Source organism: Rosa rugosa, chromosome 1 (assembly GCF_958449725.1).
Source record: "Rosa rugosa chromosome 1, drRosRugo1.1, whole genome shotgun sequence".
In the NCBI taxonomy this organism is placed as follows: domain Eukaryota; kingdom Viridiplantae; phylum Streptophyta; class Magnoliopsida; order Rosales; family Rosaceae; genus Rosa; species Rosa rugosa.
The window spans coordinates 5,898,609-5,921,003 of NC_084820.1; the positions used below are offsets into that span (position 1 = coordinate 5,898,609).

The 22,395-nt window shown below is 40.3% G+C and overlaps 1 protein-coding gene across 1 annotated transcript; it reads right to left on the reverse strand.

Moving 5' to 3' along the window:
* Window positions 1–10,574: 10,574 nt before the first annotated feature.
* LOC133727060 (1-aminocyclopropane-1-carboxylate synthase 7-like) lies at window positions 10,575–12,896 on the reverse strand. Its single transcript, XM_062154687.1, has 3 exons — window positions 12,613–12,896; window positions 12,247–12,533; window positions 10,575–11,574 (listed from the first exon to the last, which is right to left on the reverse strand). Exons 1-3 carry the CDS (start codon window positions 12,787–12,789, stop codon window positions 10,698–10,700), a joined length of 1,341 nt encoding a protein of 446 aa, XP_062010671.1. The 5' UTR covers window positions 12,790–12,896; the 3' UTR covers window positions 10,575–10,697.
* Window positions 12,897–22,395: the final 9,499 nt, after the last annotated feature.

Below are 22,395 nucleotides of genomic sequence, written 5' to 3' on the forward strand. Positions count from 1 at the left end.
GGTTTGTGTAATATGTTTCAAATATTCTTATTATCGAAGTGAGTGGGTTTGTGTAGTAGCTCGGGTGAGTGGGATCCAAATCACCATTTTGAGCAAGACCCAAAAACCTCAGGGTCTGAAAAAATGGTAGTTTTCAGTGAAAAGTTTCCAAATTGAGGCTTGATGTGGAGAGAGAAAGTGAGATTTGAGTGGGAGAGAGAGAAGTAGGCTGTGAAAACAAGAGGGGAGTGGTTTAGCGGCGAATTTCCCAGCTGATTGGGATCTGCTTGTGTTTGGGAGATGGCGTCGGCGATGATGGAGGCGAGGGCGGATCCCAACAGAGGGAGATGGCTTCAGAGAAGGTGAAGAAGTGATCGATCAGCTCCTATCCTCTTGCTTTTGCTCGATGTCCATCTCTGCACCGCCAAGCTAAGTCTTTGCTGGGTTTGGTTTCAATTTGGGGAGAGAAACAGATGGGTTGTGGAGTTTGATCGGAATGGGATTGGTGGGTTGAGGAAGGAGAAAGTAGGCAAAATGAAAAGAAAAAAAAAAGGAAAAAAAGAAATTAAAAAGGAACAAGAAAAAAAAGAAGAAAAAGCAAAAAATGTTTAAGGATATCTCTATTTGTGTTTGGCCCAAACTCTAGGTTACTTGACCTAGTGGTAATAGGGTTAAATTAGAAGGATCTAGATTCCTATTCAATGTACGATTACTTTCCTTGTACGATTGAGATTCTATGAATTGTAATCCTCTATATAAAGAGGCCCCTATTATCAATGAGAATACACAGCAAATTCCTCTCAATTTCAATTTCTCTACAACACGTTATCAGCACGAAGCCCTAACCCTGAAAACCCTAATTTCGTAACCCTCAAAATCCTGAAACCACCGCCCCACATATCGAAGCCCTATTCCCAAGGAGCCCAGAACCGGCGGCGGAACCACCAGAACCGGCCGGAAATCCCCTGAACCGGCCGTCGGAAAAATCGGACCGGCCCCTGCCTTGTGCCTGCCCTGTGCCTGCCTTGTGCCTGCCTCTGCGAGCCCTGCTGAGCAGCTGCCGAGATCTGCCGAGCCCTGTGCCTGCATCTGCCGAGAGCTGCAGAGACACCTGCCGAGACCTGTGCCTGCCCCTGTCGACATCTGTCGAAAGCTCCGCATAGCCCCTGCCGATACCTGCCGAGACCTGCACACCCCTGTGCCTGCATCTGCCGACAGCTGTCTAGCACCTGCCGAGCAACTGCCTGCCAGCTCTGCACAGCCTCCGCACACCTCCTGCACAGCCCCTGCCTAGCTCCGGCCACCAGTTTCCGGTCACTTTTCCGGCGACCTCCGACAACCTTTTTCCGGCCACCTCCGTCATCTTTTCCGGTTATTTTTCAAGGTAAACTTTTCTAAAAGTTCCCGTTTTTGAAGTTTTTCAATTTCTTCTTCTTTTTCTCGGGGACTTCCAACATCCCTTCTTCTACCCCCCTTTCTTCTTCATAGGGGAGACCAAAAGCCGAACTGTGGGGGTTCGTGCTCACTCCAAGCTTGGAGCTTGTAGAGTCCTCCAAACTTAAGAGTTTGTTGAGAAGAAAACGATCGACCACACACATCATTGTTTCGATCTAATCCAACCCCTCTTGGAATCGAATTTCTTGGAAGCGACTACGCTCAGAAATTCCTAATTTCTTAGAAGCGACTACGCTCAGAAATTTTATATGTTTTCGTGGTAGCCTTTCACGCTCCGAAACTAACCCTAATTTCTTCTTCTCTTTCAGGATGAGTAACCTGAACAAATTGGACTTTGCTCCATTGGGAACAACTGGCTCTGAATATCACAGGTGGGTTCGTGATGTCCGCCAGCATCTCAAGGCCAATGGAATCCTGGATACGATTCTCGAGCCTAGCCAGGACGTGCTAACTGTTGAGCAAGCTCAAGCTTTGGAAGCAAATAGAGCAGCCTTAGAGGCAAATAAGGCGAAAGCCATCATCCTAATGACTCGTCATATGGATGATTCGCTCCAGTACGAGTGTATGAATGAAGAAGACCCCAGAAGGCTGTGGGTCTCACTCGAAGAAAGATTTGGCAGCGTCCGTGACTCCTTCCTTGCTTCCTGACCTAGAAGTGAGATGACATAGCCTCCGCTCCTATGATTTCAAGTCAGTTCTTGACTATAACTCGGAAGCACTTCGCATTAAATCCTTAATGGAATTCTGTGGTAAAGAGATCACAAATGCGATGTTGATTGAGAAGACTCTCTCTACCTTCCCCGTTTCTGCATTGATGGTTGCTAAGAACTATCGAATTGATGTTACTGCAGGACGGATCACAAGGTTTCATGAGCTCATTGGAGCTATGAATGTCACTGAAAAGTATGACAACATCCTTGTGAAGAACTATAATTCGAGATCCGTGGAAATAGAGCATATTCCGGAATCCAATTATAGTCGTGCCCCTAAGAGAAGGCGCCAAGAGCAAAACCCTAACATTAGGGATACTTATGGACTTTCTGGTCCATATAATCGCTCTACTTGGGAAGGTAATCGCCAAAATAGGCGAACACGGAACCAAAGAGGTCAACATGGAAAGAGAGAGGGAGGCAACGCCTCTGGCCATGTTGGTGGCTCCACCAACACTAAGAGCCATCTTAATGACGCTTTCAAAGCGCCTCAATCAATGGAGTTTGAGCAAAGAGATGTATGTTCTCAATGTGGAGTGTCTGATCATTGGGCACACATTTGTAGAGCTCGTGAAGAACTTGTCACCGCCTACAAAGCATATTTGTGAAGCAAGAGAAGCTCACTATGTAGAACAAGAAGATCAAGAAGATGATCTAGAGTGAAGGGTTGAAGACTACGAATCTGGCTGGGATCAATAGATCGCCAATTCTGTTTAAGTCTTTATTTTCCAAGAGATGTAGGCAATTGCCATATTATTTTTGTAGTAGATGCCTATGGTTTAGTCTTTCTTCAAAGTAGGCGTACTCAATGTAAATGTGATGTCTAGGAAGGTTTTGAGATAAGTGGTAATTAAGCGAGCTTTGCTCCACTGACATCTCCCTACTCACCTGGTCACATTTGCGTTGGAATTACCGAAAGAAGTTAGACGACTACCATTGTTTTGCATTAGCTAGCATTTGGATTAGATTCTCCTAATGGTTAAGAGACAATGATGTATTCCGTTGGCTTATGAATAAAATTTCGAGTTCTTTTCTTTATGACTCCATTTTGATTCATGAGCATGTTACTTTGTGACTACGATGGCTGGGCCATCAGTATTAATTTAAGGACATGGAATAGCCCAAGTTCTTTTTGCCAAATGGCACCTTGATTAATGTCACATAAACTCTCTACGCTCCTAGGGCAACTCGCACCTATGGATAGCCAACGGATTCCATGCGAAAACGCATGTAGAGAACAGAAATGAGTTCCTTTGCAATGCCTCTAATGATTGCGAACGAATGCGCATCTTAGAGAAGTTTATGTGTCTCTATAGTGGACTCTATGTCACTATTCTAGCTATTAAATCCAATAAAGTTATGAGAGAAGATCTCTTGGATTTAGACACATATTGGCTTTGTCTCGACAGGATAAGTCACCTTGGTCATGATATGATGATCCGTCTACTAAAGACTTCACATGGACACCCTCGAGCGAAATGAAGCAAGAATCAAAAATTGGTTCCTGGACTTAGCAAGACCGCAACAATTGCAGCATCTGGCGCTGCAGCTGTCTTGGAGCGCTATATGGCCGCCCAAGTCCCTTGTGACAACGCCATATATGGCGCTACCCATGGCAATGACGCCATGGATGTCAATCCCCATGGTTATAACGCCATGGATGCCACTTCTCTTGGTCATGACACCATGATGGGTGATGTAGTCACAAACTTTGCTTCAATATGCGTTTCAAACGCTCAGGCCCAACCAAAACTCTCCTTGGTTGCTTCTAAGGCCTCTCGCTCATTTTACAAAGCCACTTCCTTAGGAAAATTAGGACTGAGACCGTCCTATGCAAAGGATATGAAAATACTCATTATGTTCTTACATAGAATCCGTAGGGATTCTGTGGACTGATTCCACCAACTTGCGGACGTTTAAATATCTCATGATGTTGGTTGATATGCAAACACGCTGGTCACGTGTTGTGCCATTGTCCACTTGTAATGCTGCTTATGAAACACTCCTAGCACACATCATATGACAACGGGCTCACTCCCCAAATCATCCTATTCAGTCAATTGGATTTGACTATGCTAGTGAGTTTACATTGAAGACTATGCTAGTGAGTTTACATCGAAGACTTTCGATAGTTATTGCATTTGGGACTGATGTTGGACATCATATTCCCATGAGCACACCCAAATGGTCTCGCGGAAACAACTACGATGGTAGTCCGGACATTGGTAATGCGCACCAACCTCCTTATATCCGCTTGGGGTGATGCAATATCGCATGCAGCTATGCTAATTCGTCTACGACCCACTGCCACTCAATCTACCGTACCTCTGCGTTACAGCTAGTGACTGGGTACAAATATCGTACTTACGCATATTTGAGTGTGCCATTTATGTGCCAATTGCGCCGCCATAGCGCTCTATAATGGGTCCTTACAGACGAATAAGCAACTCAGTTGGATTTGAGACTCCAACAATCGTCCGCCACTTAATGCCCTTGCATGGCGATCTCCTTACCGCTAGATTTGCGGATGTCACTTTGATGAGACAGTCTTCCCGTCGTTAGGGGGAGATAAGAACACAGATGTTCAGCAGGAACGACAGGAATAGTCGTGGCCTGTCCCCACTATGTCTCATTTCGATCCTACTAAAGTGACGAGATCACACAAATATGCTGCAAACATGCCCGCAAGGATGGAAGTCCCTACGAGAGGACGTAGCGCCACCCTACACAGAGGTAGGCATGGCGCCAATGCCAAAGAGAGTGATACTCTGGCGTTATAGGTCATGGCCCCAGCTAGGATGCGTGGGAGGCCCGTGAGTTCGAAGGATACTTTGGCACATTCCAACCCTTTGATCATCGACACTCAAAATCCGTCTCATGAGAATCTTCCGGGTTATGGTTATCGTTGGGGGACGCCTCAACGTTAGAACCCTATTCCTGAGAATATAGAGCTCTATGAAAATTACACTAGTGTACATGAGACGTGGGATAGCAACTCCATCATAATTGATGATGTAGTTGCGCATTTCGTTGCGCATGAGTTTGTTGAGTTAGATGATATCGAACCACGCTCCGTTGATGAATGAATGCCAACGTAGAGAGATTTGGCCTAAATGGAAAGATGCGATCCAGGTTAAGATGGATTCTCTAACGAAGAGGAAGGTTTTCTGAGCTAGTGATGCCAACACCTCCTGACATAAAACCTATTGACTAATGGGTCTTCGTTAGAAAGCGTGATGAGAAAAAGAGATGGCAATCTCGCCTTATGACGCAAGGCTTCTCACAAAACGCCCTGGAATCGACTACGATGAGACATATTCTCTCGTAATGGATGTCATTGCACTCCACTACCTTGTCAGTTTGGTAGTTTCCGAATAACTGAACATGCAGCTTACAAATGTGGTCACTACGTATCTCTATGGGGATCTAGATACGGAATATACATGAAGGTTCATGGTGAACTTCATTTACCCAAGTCAAGTGGCTCTAGACCACGGAGCGCGTTTACAAAGAGGTTGAAACGCTCACTAAAGTGACTACTTGATTGGGAAGGGATATGCCCACGCGTTTCCATAACAAGTTTAGGATTCTATCGCGGTTCATGTTGGACATGATCTTCATTAGAAGCCCTTAAAGAGTTAAGGGAAACCGCTGAACATTTGAAATCCGAGTTTGAGATGAAGGATTTTGGGAGAACACGATTGTGTCTCGGTTTGGAACTTGAGCATCCTGTCGATAGATGCTTAGGAATTTTGACAAGGTCAAGCCTTCAAGCACCCCATGATCGTCCGTAGTCTTGATCATGAAAATGATCCTCTTCGTCGAAAGGATGATGACGAGGATGTGCTAGAGGCAGAAGTGCCTTACTTAGTACAATAGGCGCATTATTGTACTTAGTTAAATGCACAAGACCGGACATCTCATTTGCAGTAAGCTTGTTAACTAAGATATAGCTTTGCGCCAACGCGACGCCATTAGGATTGATGTAAAAGATATCTTTCAGTACTTGAGATGTACGATTGATATGGGCTTGTTCTATCCCTACAGAGAGATGATGGATTCGGACCCATCACACACCAGGAACGCCGGCAACACTGGCCTGCGTCCCCTCTCCTCATCCCAAAACGAAGTTAGCGTTTTGGAAGGTTTTGCTGATGCTGGGTATCTCTCTGACCCACACAAAGGTCATTCCCAAACTGGTTAAGTGTTCACCATGGATAAAGACCGTGATAACTTGGAGGTCTACAGAAATAGACCATAGTCGCTATATCTTCGAACAATGCAGAGACTATTGCTCTTCACGAAGAGATTCGTGAATGTATATGGATTGGATCCATAATTACGCATATTCGAAGCAATTGTGGTTTGAAGTCTACCACAGATGAGCCAACGAGCATTTATGAGGATAATGCTGCTTGCATTGAACAAATGAAGCAAGGCTACATCAAAGGCGACAACACCAAGCATATATCGCCCAAATTCTTCTACAATCAGCAACAACAGAAGCTCCTCAAGATCAAAGTGAACCAGGTTCGATCTGAGGACAATGCGGCAGACTTGTTTACTAAGTCATTGCCCAAATCCACGTTCGAGAAACATGTGGTAAGAATTGGCTTGCGGAAATTATCTGAACTCCCATGATCGTAGTCATCAGGGGGAGGCGCAGACATCAGGGGGAGATGTCTACATGTTCACCTCGAAACGTGAAGGGTGTGTTGTGCTCTTTTTCCCCTTCGACCGAGGTTATTTTTGTCCCACTGGGTTTTTGTTACTCGGCAAAGTTTTTAACGAGGCAACGAGAGAAGCACCGCGTTTGGACAACACAAAGGGGAGTGTTTAAGGATATCTCTATTTGTGTTTGGCCCAAACTCTAGGTTACTTGACCTAGTGGTAATATGGTTAAATTAGAAGGATCTAGATTCCTATTCAATGTACGATTACTTTCCTTGTACGATTGAGATTCTATGAATTGTAATCCTCTATATAAAGAGACCCCTATTATCAATGAGAATACACAGCAAATTCCTCTCAATTTCAGTTTTTCTACAACAAAAAAGAAATTAAAAAGAAAAAAAAATTAAAAAGGAACAAGAAAAAAAGAAGAAAAAGCAAAAAAGATATTAAAAAGAAAAAAGAAAAAAAGGAAAAAAAGAAATTAAAAAGAAAAAAGAAAAGAAAAGGAGAAAAAGAAATTACAAAGAAAAAATAAAATAAAAAGGAAAAAAAGAAATTAAAAAGGAAAAAGAAATAACAGAGGGGTATATTGGACATTTCACCTAAGGCCAACTCCTAATTTGACGCGGGAGGGACCAATCAGACGGAAATTTTGACGTTAGGGACTTTTCAGATTAATTGAGAATGTCAGGGACTGAAACGAAAAAAGGGTCATAGTACAGGGACTAAACATAATTTAATCCTTATATATATTATGTGTTGGATCCATTGTTTGACTAGTCATGGAACATGAGAACTTCTTGATTGGTTATGCCGAGGTAAGGATGTGTCACACGGTGGTATAAGGCTAGAGAAGGCCATTAGGGTGCCTGTGGTGGTCACTAAATTGAAGGATAATCAATAAGAAGGAATGATGCGATGTGATGAATTGATGTGCATTGATGTTTATACGATATACTACTTTCTAGCGTGTGTAAAATGACATGGCTTTACTGGCATATTACATGATCTACTCACTGAGCGCGTGGTTTTGCTCACCCACCCATCTCTAATACCTCTTGCAGAGAAGTACTTAGGTTTTGACGAGCCGAAGTGAGTTGGACGAGCCTAGAATGAAGAGCCTAGAAGGAAGATTTTATTTACATTCTGCCTTGTAACACTTACACCTCAAATTCGGGGTCAGGTGCTTAAAATCCACCGACACCGGGTCCGGGGTGTGACATGTACTATGCTTATATACTATGCAATCGTTTTGATCATAGTAAGATAGGCCTGTTTAGAATAAGTGAGCATGGATGTTCGTTAATGAGTGGTACTAGATATATATACCATGTTTTCTTATTTGCCCTCTGTTTTTCATGGCAGTGGAAAGGTATGTAATGTACTGCTCTAGCTTGAGACTATTAATGAGAAATGTTGAATTTCATTCAAAAAAAAAAAAAAAACTACCCTAAACCCTAAAGTTGGATTTTAGTCAATTTTACATTTCTAATACACTTTTTTTTTTTTTGATCAGGTAGTTAGCTGTTAGTAACTCACACACCCATGCAGTGGTATCCCAGCGCCAGGACACCTGCACCGACATTGCGGCGAAAGCCAGACTAATCCACTGCACCGCAGACGTACGAATCCAAATGATCCCTCAAATCTACTGGCCACGGGATGGAGCTGGGATTCGAACGCTAAACCTGGAGGTTCCAGACTAGGCCGTTCGACCAACACACCACACCACATGGTTAATATATTTGTGCAAGAAAGCCCGTAGTATTGAGCAAACAAGTATCCCAATTCAACTCAAACATGAAATGAAATGTTTCTGTGATATTAACGGGGCGGGGCGGACAACATAATTAAGGTATATATTACGCTTTCAGTTTCTAACAAATTAATGTCAGACAGACATATATTAATCAGCGCAATGATAAAGAAATAATTGTTAGGAATTGACTTTTTTTTTTCTTTTCTTTTTTGGTACAAAGTTAGGAATTGACTTTGTTAAAGTTCAACCAATTAATAATCAAGATTACATTTGGCCGACATATATACTTATATATTAATCTCTTAAACAGTACTTGAACAATATGTTTAAGAGTTGATAACTTTACAATTAATGGAGGAAAGCTTTGTTGGCAAATGCCTGAAAGATGATGATAGAGAGATATATCTGCATTATTTGAATATGGCTTACATTAGCTAGTTGCTTCTATAAGAATGTTTGTTGAAGTTATGAGGAATTAGTAAAGTCAAATTATACTTAAGCAAATATTAGACTTAAATAGAGAATAATTAACATCTGCAGGCTCTAAAATATACAATATGATTACGTTAGCTGATGTGCATCCTAATTGAGGTCATCTAAGACCTATTATTTGCTTAATTAATACTCCAAATCTATATATATCATTTCCTGATCTCTGATAATTTCTTTCCCCAATCAAAATCGATCCGATTCATAAAACTAAAGAAATATATATTCAAACTAATTAGCATATCTCTCAATTAATGGATATCCTGGGCCTGCTCGATCCCGGCTGGACCAATATTTGGTAAAGCATGGCACGCAATGTTTGTATAAATTAAGCTAGCAATTATAGCTTTATAGTAGTGACTACATCCTATTCGTCAAGGAAAAACTAATTTTCCTACTACATCTCAATCAAGCCAGATTATATGACTGTGGCATGATAATGACAAACTAATCGATCGGCCTAATCAAAATGTCAAGGTTAAGAAATTTTTTAGCTTCCTGTAGGTCATATGAATAAGCCATGAAACAGTTATATGGCTCGGTCCTCCACCAAATTAATAGGTTAATATTGTGGCTCAAGAGTCAAGTCTTCCGTATGTAGTTGTAGCCGAACGCCATATATCAAGAGTCAAGTCTTAAGTTGATTGGTACGTAGAGTTCTATATCAAAACTTATCATTTGTCTAACAAAAACCCTAACTAGCAGACACAGACTAAAAATAATATGAATAATATTGAAATCATTAATGTAAATCATGAAATACATAGCGGTTAAGCCTAAAGTTGATACAATTATCTATGTAATTAATATTTGTACGCAGGTAACAATTACCTTTTCAGCCACATCATACATACTCGTATAGTCGTATGGCTACGTACAGTATCTAGGTTGCTATCTAGCTACTTAAGGTAATGCGTTGTTAATTACTTTCTTGTCGTGTTGACGGTTGACCTGAGGCTAGCTACCTCGAGCTTTTGTGTTTCCACATTGCCTTATGCTAGAGCCGTGCTGCTTTAGTAACCCAAGCTGTTGTTTCACGTTTTTTTTTATCATATCAACAACTAGGCTTTTGTGAGTCGAACTTACAACCTCCCACTTACAAATGGGAGACTTATGCCACTAGACCTTTTAGAGCTGATCTTTTTTATTTTTTATTTATAATTTTTGAAAAATAATACATCCTCCATTTTAGTGAAGTTCTACCGTTTCATTTTCAAAACGAAAATAACAGCTTGTTACATGGACTTGCAGTAGCTTCTCAAAGAGTGAAAATCCAAAATTTTATCAGATAGATATATAAGTGCGTAAAAAGCATCAAAACAATTCGATTATTTTCAAATGTCCGAAAAACACTTTAATTTGTTTTCGCGAATACACTACCGATGGAAGCTTTTGAAAAATAATTGCACCAGATATGCATATAAATTACAGACGAATTACTTCATCAATCATACAAAGTTTATCTAATCAAGCGGTCGAAACTTGCTTTTTCAAGCAAGAAAAAACAACAATGTTGTACAAATCAACCCACAATATGTATAGCAAGACATCGAATTCTTGAAGGACGAGATTTAGTCCTCCAAAGAATAATAATATATGGCTAGAACCATTTAAAAAAGTTCCAAGGAAGATTAAAGAAAGGAAACTGGATTCCTACTTCTCTCTCTTTGTTCCATGAAATCATGTATTCTATTCATTGCTACTTCAAGAGTTTGCTCACTCATGTTAGCAAAACATACCCGGAACCATCCTGGTTCAGAGCAATGGCAAGAAGAGCCGGGTGAGATATTCAGCTTCACGTCATGCACCATAGAATTCCAAAGAGCCAGTTCACCTTCTCTTGTTGGTGTGTCCAAGAATGGACTCAAATTCATCCAGCAAAACAACCCGGCATTACCCTTCAAACACTCAATTCCGGTGCTCTTCAGGCCTTCAATGATCATATCATATCTCTTCCTCAGCCTCTCTCTATTTGTCTTTATGTATTTTTCAGTGAATTCCTTGTTGGATAGCAAGGAAGCCAAGAGATGCTGTGTTTGAGAAGATATTAAAGTGAAGCTAGACATTCTTCTTGCTGTTGTTACAACCTTGTCATTGTATGAGTATACGGTGCCAACTCTAAAACCAGGGAGGCCAAGGTCTTTGGAAAGACTATAAACAATGTGAACTCTTTCTGAATCTTTGTACTTCCTGTCTTCAAGAATTTCAGCAATGCTTATGAATTTCGATGATGAGAAGGCTGATCCCGAGTAGATTTCATCAGAAACAAGATGGATGTTCTTTTTGGTGACAAAATCAAGAATCTGCTGAAGGACTACCCTTTGGATTGTTGCACCTAATGGGTTGGATGGATTTGTAATTAAAACCCCTCTCACTTTCATGTTCTTGGCTTCTGCTTCACTATATGCTGCTTCTAAAGCTTGAGGAGTAATCTGGAAATTGTTTGAGCTGTCGCAATGGATTGGTACAATATTCACACCGGTCCTCCACCTCAAGTCTCTGTCAAATCTGGAAAAAGGAATTTAAGTTCATTAGGCTTGAGAAATTAGGGATATATACACATATATGGAACTAAATATACCCAAGAAATATGGGGAAATTCTAGTGTGCTGGTATGTATCCCATACCCACACTTACAAAGTGAGAACAAATTTGTTCTCAAAATTGTAATTTGAGTCCTACTTTGTGTAATCTTTTGTTCTAATAATGGTAATTACACCTCTTACGACACTTTTACAAGTTTTGAACAAATTCGTTGTCAATGTTGTAATTTTTGTTCTCAATGTTGTAAATAGTGTAAATGAATATGATAAATTTTGTTCTCAATGTTGTAATTTTGGTTCAAATATTTGTAAATTTTTGTTCAAATTTTTGTTCTCATAATGGTAGGTACCATAGCTTGTCTCAGAAATATGACTATATCTAGCTTCCAAAATATGAAGGAAAAAAAAAAAACAAAACGAGATGATCTAGCTACGAATTCATATTATGTTTGTGAAACTGTTAATCCTGTTTATTGATCGATCAAAAACTCTTGTTCTAAATATGCAGCTAGCCAGATTGACAGTATCGTTATCATATATGCATATGTGCTATATCTTCGGTATCCAGCAAGAGAACGCTGCTCTAAATTAAAACATATACACATTGAAATTTGAGCGATGTAAGAGGACTACTAACCCTGGATAATATGGGGTTGGGACAAGCAGAGCGTCTCCAGGATCAGCTAGAATGAAAGTTAAAAGCTCATTGGCTGCAGTAGCTCCTGCGGTTAGGACTATCCTCTCAGGGTCAAATTTGGCTCTTCCTCCTCTGATTTGCTCCATGAAACTTGCCATTGCCTTTCTAAAGGACAAAAGGCCATGGTAGTCTTGAAACAAGGCATTTTCCCTAAAGCGTGTTGATGATCCCCAGTTGGAAGCTTCTGAATGCTTTTCCAAGTACTCTTCCACCAAATCAAATGAAACCTGTTCACGAATGAAAACAACAAATTAACTCAACAAAATAATAATACAATCGATTTACGTCTCATGAGCTAGCACTTACTTGATTCTCTGCCAGTCCCATCTGTATAACTCCCAAAGGGTTACTCGATTCATCATAAGGGTTTTCATCGTATGCTTTCCAGCCTGCAAAGTATGGTGAGTCTTCTCCATGAGTAGCTGAAACAGCTATTTTTGATAACCCAACAGAAGAAGGACCTTGCGCAATCTCTACAGCCATGATCAGCTTCTTGTAGAATGTTTAGGTTTATTTCTTTGGTTTATGGGATGGACTTTGTTGAAGAAAGCTAACTGTACAGTCTAAGAGAACAGAGAAACAAAAAGAGCTAAAAGCCTCAGAAGATAACTATGTTTGAATGAAACCTTTGTCCAAGGTCCCCTTATATATATATACAAGCTGGAAGGCAAGGGTTTCAAGGCTTTGTCGACGTTCATACCCTCTAGCGATATATTTTTTTATTAGCAGTTTTTTTTTTTTTTTTTTTTATGTCATTTGACAAATGGTTGGTTCTGTGATTTCTATATTCCATCTTACCAAACCTTGATTTATCTCAATAATCCTAAGATTATACAGATCAAATAATGGTAGATAATATGGTAGAATACGGGAGCTATTATTTTTCTTAATTTATGGACCTCATTTCTCTATGAAATTTTTTTTCATGAATCATTTAATTTTTTATTTTAACATTACTAAATATATCACTCATAATTTTTCTTCTAAAAAAATTAATTAAATACCCCACTCATACTACTTAAATACCTTAAATGTCATAATACACATCAATGTGAGAATAATTGACAGTCGTCAGAGAAGGGTAAAAAATTTGCAGGTGCAACCCATAAATCAATCTTCACACTTGCATTTATAGAAATCCTCCATGAGTTCAAATAATATATTATCAAAACCAATCAAACCATAAAACTTTTCAAAAGTTGTAAAATCTTATGTCGAGGTTACTCTCTCTGAGAGGTAGGTGGAGGTCGTGGCCTCCTGGCGGCGGTTCTGCAAATTGGGTTAGAGGAGATGGGGTTTCCTTCTCATCTAGTCGCTGGGGGATTGAGGATGGCGGGGTTCCCCGTCGTCGGATTCTCAAAATTGGGGGCAATGAAGAGCTTCTGTCTCGGGTGGCTTTTCACGGCAGCGACAATGGTTTCGGGTCTTTCTTGATCCGGGATGTTTGGGAAGGTTTGGCTCGTCGGGTCGAGGAGTGGAGCACCGGGGGGAGGTCTGCCTCCTCGGGATTTCGTTTTGTGCCAGGCGGCTGGGCGGTGACGGTGGCTGATGACTGGGCGCTGTACAAGGAGGCTTGCGCGGCCGGGCTAACAGATGCAGCGCTGACCCGTGCTGGAACGGGGTTGGCTGCTGCTGGGAGAGGCGACGATGGCGATGACCAGCGGTGGATGACCTCCTCGTCCGGCGTCGTCGACTGGAGGCGGTCTGGTGTGCTGCCGTACTTGATTTGGGTGCCCATGAGTTTGGGTGGCCTTAGCAGGTCCAGTTGGGCTTGGAACCCTTCTGGGCCTAGTGCTAGGGTTTCCCATTCTTTTGGGCTTCTGATTGGTATATGGGACAGCTGGGCTGCTTGGCTGAATTTTTTTACTTTTAATTATTTTTATGTAAGAATTTATTCTCCTATGGGGAATGAATTCGTAGGTTCTCTCTGAGATTTGTCGCCAAAAATACTCGGAATGTCTTGGCCTTTTGATTTTCTAGGACATTTTAGGGTAGATTTTGGCTGAGCTTCATGATCTTTAAAAAGGTTGAATTACTTAGGTAGTGACTTTTTTGACAGTCCCACATGGATGGGTCATTATGTGTAATTTCGCTGATCAATGCAATGAGTTGACAATTCTCTCAAAAACAAAAAAAAAAAACCATAAAACTTTCATTCCAATATTACAAAAGCAATAATACAAACATTCTAAACTTGAAGGTTGCTTCAAAAATAGGGTTTCGTGTCTAATTTAATCGGAAAAAAAAATTAATTGTTAACCCCTTCAAAAAAAAAATTAATTGTTAATCATATGAATCGACTAGATATAGTCAGCATTAATTAGAATCAATCGCAAACAATTACATGCAGAAAGCCAAAAATCCAATGCTTAGTGTTATAGAAGGAAGGGATTCAAATACGTCTATTTCGGATCAAATCAAATCGATTTATTATTCAACTCATGTTGAAATGGTCATTACATACTCTCCCGTTTGTTGAGAATATATACATCCCACATGGGAAAAATAGGACATTGCATATAGGTTTATAAGGGTTTGGGCCACTTCATCCATTGTCAATTGGTTTTGGATGTGAACCCCATATTACTTTATCATGATATCAGAGCCAGGTTACCCACGTGTGCATGCCTCATGGCCACACAGGCTCCACGTCACCCAAAGTTGTTCACATATATGGCTTGAAAATTCACCACACGTGCTGGGGCGTGTTGAGAATATATACATCCCACATAGGAAAAATAGGACCTTGTCTATAGGTTTTTAAGGGTTTGGGCCACTCCATCCATTGCCAATTGGTTTTGGATGTGAACCCCAAATTACTTTATCACCGTTGCTATGTATAGACAAGAAGATTTGGTACGTAGACATTATTGTACATTCGACGCTCACTTATTTCAAGCAAGTCTATTACACTATGAAAAATAAACGTAGTACATAGACCCACTACAAATATAATAAACATAAAAGTGGTTATCTGGGATCCCAAATGCGAAACCCCATAGAACTAGAACTCATCACTTTGAGCCCCGAATCAAAAATTAGATTGATCAGCCAAATTGGTTTGGACATCCAAACTGAATTGGGTCTCGAAACTGATCTAGGCACTTGAACAAAATAGGGCACCCAATTTTCAGCGTCACCAGTGCACTGCACAACATCCTCCAGCATTACCAATGCCTTCTAATCAGCGTCAGCATCGTCAACGTGACGCGCCGCCGCTATGGTCTCCTCGCTGCTTCTAGACACAGCATCCCCATGGCAAGACCATCGCTTGACTTTGCAGCCCCCATAGATCGGCACACAACATGCTTGGTCGCCTTGTTCCGAGCATACGCAAATTATGGCTGCCATGATCGATCTGCAGCCATCCACCGCCGACCCGATCCGATTGCATCCTACAATTTCATTCCATTATGTTGATCTGCAATAGCTCCCAACCTTCCATGATTTGTAACGCTTATCCCCACCACCGCCAAATCCAAGCTGTATAAGAGGCAGCCTCTCCATGATCTCAAGAAGCTCGCTTCTTCAATCGAGCCTAGGTCTGCCTTGAGCTGACCTCTACGAGGACGAATCAGGCTTAACCATTCGTGACACCACCAAGCTTTGGGTCTCCCCATATATATCAGACCACCATTCAATCTCATTCACATCATTCATTCCATTCCGACGGGAATCAAGAATGGGTTTGACAGTTCTAGGGTTAGATTGGGTGGTCGCTACACAAGATCGGCATTGGAGGGCCATCAGCAGATGACTTAGAAATAAGACTGGTGCCGACTGCCATTGTTGGAACTCAGAAGGCTAGGGTCTTCAGAGAGTCGAGACATATTTCACATATTTATATTGAAAAGGTATCTAAATACGTTTATAACAAATATTAAAACAGATTAAATAAATACCAACTATATTTTCTTTTGTAATATAGATGTGAGTGACTTAAGTGATATTTTTGAAATGTTAGTGAGTTAAGTGTCGAACAGGTCAAAACTCATTGACTATTAGTGATTTTTTGCCTAAATTTTATTTTGAATGTGAAAAAATTGAGGTGTGCTTTAAGTATTTTGGAATGCATGTATATAATTATTCTTTCTCTATTGAAAAACTTCCCTATTGATTGATGTGGTTTAGGTTTCTCTAGACAGGCTACCAGTCAGATCCATTTCAATCAAACAAATATTTCAATTTTTTCCGTGTTTGTATTTCTCAAAAGTAAAAAGAATATATGTCAATTGAACCAACTTTATATACAACTGTAAAAATTCAAAATCATTTTTAAAAAAGAAAAAGAAAATTTGGTTATAAGTGGAACGTAAAATTTTAACATTTCAACTGCTAATGTATAGTGCGTTATCTCATTTAAATATTATTATATGTTTATCTATTTATTTTTAACTTTGAAATAAAAATCTCCAACTCTAATTAATTATTGTAGTATAATTTACTAGATTTGAGTAGAAATACACTATACAAGTGATGAAGCAGAGTAATTTTTCTTAAGCTCCTGATAATTAATCAAATATTTGAAAATTGTAGTTAAGTCCTGCTGAACCTGACAAAGATACCAACATAGCCAAGATTAAGATTCTGATTGTTATTTTATCAAAAAAAAAAAAAAGATTCTGATTGTTAACTAAGGTTAGGACAAAATAGACTAATAGAGGCTACAGGAAGATCTGGTCATGACCCCACGTAGGTATTAATTTGTGGCAACAGAATTTATAATTCTTTTCTGGGTTGTGATCGAGAACAATGATAATAGGTTTCCATAATCGAACAAATTTAATAAGACTGAATTATTTCTTAGATCGAAATGCAGTGGTTTATGAGATGTTAAGTAATTAATTAGGCCATCCAGTGCCCATGGTATCCAAATAATAATATTGCTATCCAATATGCATGTTAATGGAGGGGTTTTGTTTTCTTGCATGCTATAGTTTTTGAATCAAATCACAACCATTTCTCATTTAACTTCTTGCATGCTCTATAGATTCATAGTTATCACGTGTAATATTCATATAACATTATGATAGGTCGAGCTAGCTTTCTTAGGCTAATAATATAGAAGCCTTTTTGTTACACATAAATAATGCATAATGCATGGACATCCTTTTAATAATTCACATTTACAACATAATTTAAATGAAATCATACACTTAAAAAAAAAAGATCAATATACCAAATAATTTTCAATATGAAGGTGTAGAAAAAAAGAGCAGCCATAGATGGGAAAATAAAGCAATTGTGATAGTAAAATAAAAGATTTTGTTGGTCACATTGATAAGGGCGGGGATAATATATATGTTTATAACCTTCTAAGTGGGGCTCGAGGTCGATCATGAACATGTGCAAGAACTCAACAGCTAGCAATATGAGATTTGGAATCGATGGGTTACCAATATTATGCACATCATAAAAAGAGAACGTGAACAGGGTGATCATCAGATGACGACAGAACCCCCACAATGGAGAGATCACTCTATAGTATGGCCAGATATGGAACTTAAACTCTATATTTGTCAATCTATATATGTATAAGGAGCTATAGCCTATAGGTTGCAGTCATAGCCATGATCATGTGCAATTACACTAGCTACTATGATCTATGATCTCATGTATTTGAAGGGCCATTTTTAATTACCTTAGTAAAAAGACATACATACACTGTTTTATACAAGAATGTCAAAAAAGCGGAGCGGAACCTGCTCTTCAAAATTCAATTATCATAAGAAGTTGCATTGAGGGTTACGAACTATGGTCACTTCGAGCCTTAAAGCAGCTCCACCTCTACGCACAACAATATACATTATCATCCTTGCCCATCTCAACTCCGCCTTAGTTTAGAGGATATTAGATTAAAGTAACTACCTCTTTGGTAACCCCATTGAATTCAATATTTCAGAGTTGCCTCCAGCGTGGAGACGAAGTTCACATAGTCACCAGAGAAACCTCTCGAACTATTACATATTCAAAAGTATGCCGAGTATAATTACACATATTTTGGAGTAAGTCAATAATCCACAAATTATAATTTTTATAATTAGGAATAATATTCATTAGTATTAATTTCTTGTAATATATTACTCACATACTATACATTTTTTTTTTTGAGGGAAAGGAGGTCAGAAATTTATTGCATTTGAAAAAGTATTACATAGAGGTAGCTTCAGCTGCTAATGCAGCAAGCATAAAGGAGGGAGAAGAAAAATAAAAACATTCCTGGGTTTCAGTACAAGCATGTGCAGCCATGAGATGAGCCACCCTATTTGCACTTCTATGAACATGCACAATCTTTAAGTTTGGATGAGATTCAAGTATCAAACCTAGATCATCATATATTCGACCCAAAGCAGAAGTATTAGGGTCATCACGCTGCATCAATTGTCTCTGGACTACTTGTGCATCAGTTTCTAATATAGCAGGAGCAAGTCCTTGCTCCACAACAAAATGCAAGGCCAGTTGGCATCCTAACAACTCAACATGCTCTGGGCAAAGTAAACCCTGAAACGGTCTACATCCACCAGCAAGAAATCTGCCCAAATTGTCTCTTACTACAAAGCCAACACCCCCACATTTGGTAGCATGATTATATGAACCATCTATATTGATCTTGCACCATCCCATAGGAGGAGAAGACCAGCGTACTGTCCTCACAGCACGACCAACCAATGGTTTCAGATTGTGAAACCTAAAAGCATGCAGCCTAGACATTGTCATAATAAGTACCTCAGTAGCTGTAACACTTTTGTTGTCCCAAATCCGACAATTCCGTTCCTTCCAAATGCCCCAAAGTAGATAAATCAAATCACCCAGGTCTTTAACCGAAAGCTCATGAGCACAAAAACTAATCCACTCAATAATATCAAGATGAGCAGAGTGAGGGTTATAACAAACCTGTGATAGCACACCATTGGATTGAAGCACCTGTTTGGTAAATGGACAATCTCGGCATAAATGAATTGTAGTCTCCAAGTCAGAAGAGCATAGAACGCAAATATATGAGTCCAAGATCACCCTTTTCGAAGCAAGCCTTTCTAGAGAAGGTAAAATATTGTGACAAACTCTCCAAATGTGAACTTTAGCAGAATTAGGAATGACAACTGCCCAAAGCTTCTTCCAAAAACTCACACCCACGGATAACTGGAAAGGACTTCTCGAATGTGAGAGGGAAAACTCAAGACGATAAGCAGACTTAACTGTAAATTTACCGCTCTTCTCCACCCTCCACACTACTCTATCATCAACTACTCGTGTACGTACTCAGAGGAATACTCATAATAGCTTCTGCCTCTTCCCTTGTAAACACCCTTCTAATCAAGCTAGCATTCCACTGCCCTGCATGATCAAGCAAATCGCTAACCTGATTAACTTCCAACGAAGTAGTATCATTAGCAGCCGGTTTGTAGTCTGCAACCCCAGGCACCCAACAATCTGACCATATGTTTACAGACAAGCCATTACCAATTTGCCAATAAGAGCTCCGTCGTAGAAACTCCCTAGTAGAAAACAAACTTCTCCATGAGTAAGAAGGAGAAGTAGAAGGTTCAGCCAACCAGAAGTTAGAATCTGGAAAGTATTTTGCTTTGTAGATCCGAGCTACCAATGAATCCGGATTGTTTACCACACGCCAAGCTTGTTTGGCTAACAATGCAGAGTTGAAATTAGATAAACTTCGAAACCCTAGACCCCCTTCCTCCTTAGGGTTGCATAAAGCTTTCCAAGATTTCCAATGAATTTTTCTCTCATTCAGTGTACTACCCCACCAAAACCGAGCACACATTTGCTCAAGATCATCACAAAAATTCTTAGTGAGTTGGAAAACACTCATAGCATAAGTAGGTAGAGCTTGAGCAACCACCCGAATAAGAATGTCCTTCCCAGCTCCACTCAACAACTTTCCTTGCCAATTTGCTAGCTTCCTTGACAAATTATCTTTGATGTAATGAAAGGTAGAAGTTTTCTTCCTACCCACGTAAGTTGGCAAACCCAAATATTTCTCATGAGACTCCACTTCCTCAACCCCCAAAAGGCTAGCAATTTCATCTCTCATGAACTCTGAAACATTTTTGCTAAAAACAACAGAACTCTTGTTAAAATTAACCAACTGACCAGAGGCTCTACCATAAGTCTCAAGCACTTCTTGAATCTGATAACAATCCTCTAAAGAGGCGTGACCATAAAGCATGTTGTCATCAGCAAACAATAAATGGTTAACTGCTGGGGCTTCATGACAAACCTCAATGCCGAATAGAGCCCCTAACTGCTGTTTTTGTCGAAGTAAAGCAGAAAAACCCTCTGCTCCAATGAGAAATAAATAAGGTGATAAAGGGTCACCTTGCCTTAGTCCTCTGCTAGGGATAACCAACCCCCGAGGTTTACCACGGATCAAGAAAGAGTACCTTACAGAGCAAACACACTGCATTACCGTATCAATCCAGCTAGAAGCAAAACCAAATCTCTCCATCACCCTCCGAAGGAAAGTCCACTCCATCCTGTCATAGGCCTTACTAAAGTCGAGCTTCAGAGCCATAAAGCCCTCATTTCCATCCCTTTTATTATGCACAAAATGAGCTACTTCGTTAGCGACAAGTATATTGTCTGTAATCAGCCTGCCTGGTACAAATGCACTTTGAAATGAAGATATCAAATTTGGGAGAAAAAGCTTCAATCTGTTGGCAATAACCTTCGAACATATCTTGTAGATTACATTACATAATGCAATAGGCCTCAAATCAGCCATATGTTCCGGATTAGGCACTTTTGGAATAAGGCATATGTGTGTAAAATTAATCTGCTTCAAAAACTGACCTGTTTGTAAACAATTTTGTACTGCCTCAGTAATGTCGCTTCCAATAGTTTCCCAATAGTGTTGGAAAAATAGGGGAGGCATACCATCCGGCCCAGGGGACTTGGTTGGATACATCTGAAATAAAGCACACCTCACCTCTTCCTGAGAATATTGTGCACATAACTGAATATTCATCTCTTGAGAAACGCAAGGCTGGATTGCTTCCAAGGTAGTGTTCATAGCTTCCATATCAATCTCGGAGGCAGTAAACATAGTAGAGAAATAAGAAGTTATCACCTTCTCCACTTCCTCATCCTCCTCACACCATTCGCCATCTTCATTATACAAACCACAAAGAGTATTTTTTCTCCTTCTATTAGCAGTCTTCCTATGAAAATAACTTGTATTTCGGTCTCCCTCTTTCAACCAATGCACTTTGGAACGTTGCTTCCAAAAGCTTTCTTCTTGTGAAAGAAGACACTGCAGCTTTTCCGTCAATTGTTTCTTCTCCCTCGTCACAGCCTCAGACAACTGAACATCAAGCAATTCCTCCATTCTCGCTCTAATGCCAAGCATCTGCAATTGTCTACCCTTATACGCCCTTTTCTGCCATTTATCTAGCTCTAACCTTGTATAGGTAATCTTCTGCGTTACACGAAACATGGGTGAACCAGGAACATCAGTAGCCCATGCCGTCTTCACAACATCATCACACTCACTATTCTGCAACCAGTAAGATTCAAACTTGAATCTACGATGGATCCTTCTCTTAGGCAATGGGACCGTGCTGGCATGAAGCAGGATAGGGACGTGATCTGAATCGCTAGGCGGCAGATGTTGTAGTCTCGCATGGCCATAGATATCAAACTAGGAAGGTGTGCAAACTGTTCTGTCCAGACGGAGCTGGGTTTCCGAGTTCCACCATGTAGATTGAGGGCCATGAAACCCTAGGTCTATTAAATCCCCATAACCTAGAGCATCACGAAACCCCCGCATTTGTCTCTCTGCCCTTGTCGGACCGTCTTTCTTCTCATCATTATTGAGGATCTCGTTGAAATCCCCAATAACAACCCATGGCAGTACATCCAAATCTCTCAAATCCCGTAACAGCTGCCAGGAACGATCACGCTCTGACGTCCGGGCATAGCCGTAAAAGCCAGTCAATCTCCAGTGTGAATTGCCAACACCGCTGTCAATAAACAGATCCATATGATGTTGTGAGACTGTTCCAATCTTCGCCTGGACTTCGTCACTCCAAAACATACCCAAACCCCCAGCCTGCCCATCACTCAAGACTTCCC

Excerpts from the sequence above, each read along its gene's own strand:
- LOC133727060 (XM_062154687.1), bottom strand. The coding sequence starts at position 12,789 with ATGGCTGTAGAGATTGCGCAAGGTCCTTCTTCTGTTGGGTTATCAAAA. Across the intron at positions 12,534-12,612 it reads TGGGACTGGCAGAGAATCAA|GTTTCATTTGATTTGGTGGA; the intron begins GTAAGTGCTAGC and ends ATTCGTGAACAG. Across the intron at positions 11,575-12,246 it reads CCAACCCCATATTATCCAGG|ATTTGACAGAGACTTGAGGT; the intron begins GTTAGTAGTCCT and ends TCCTTTTTCCAG.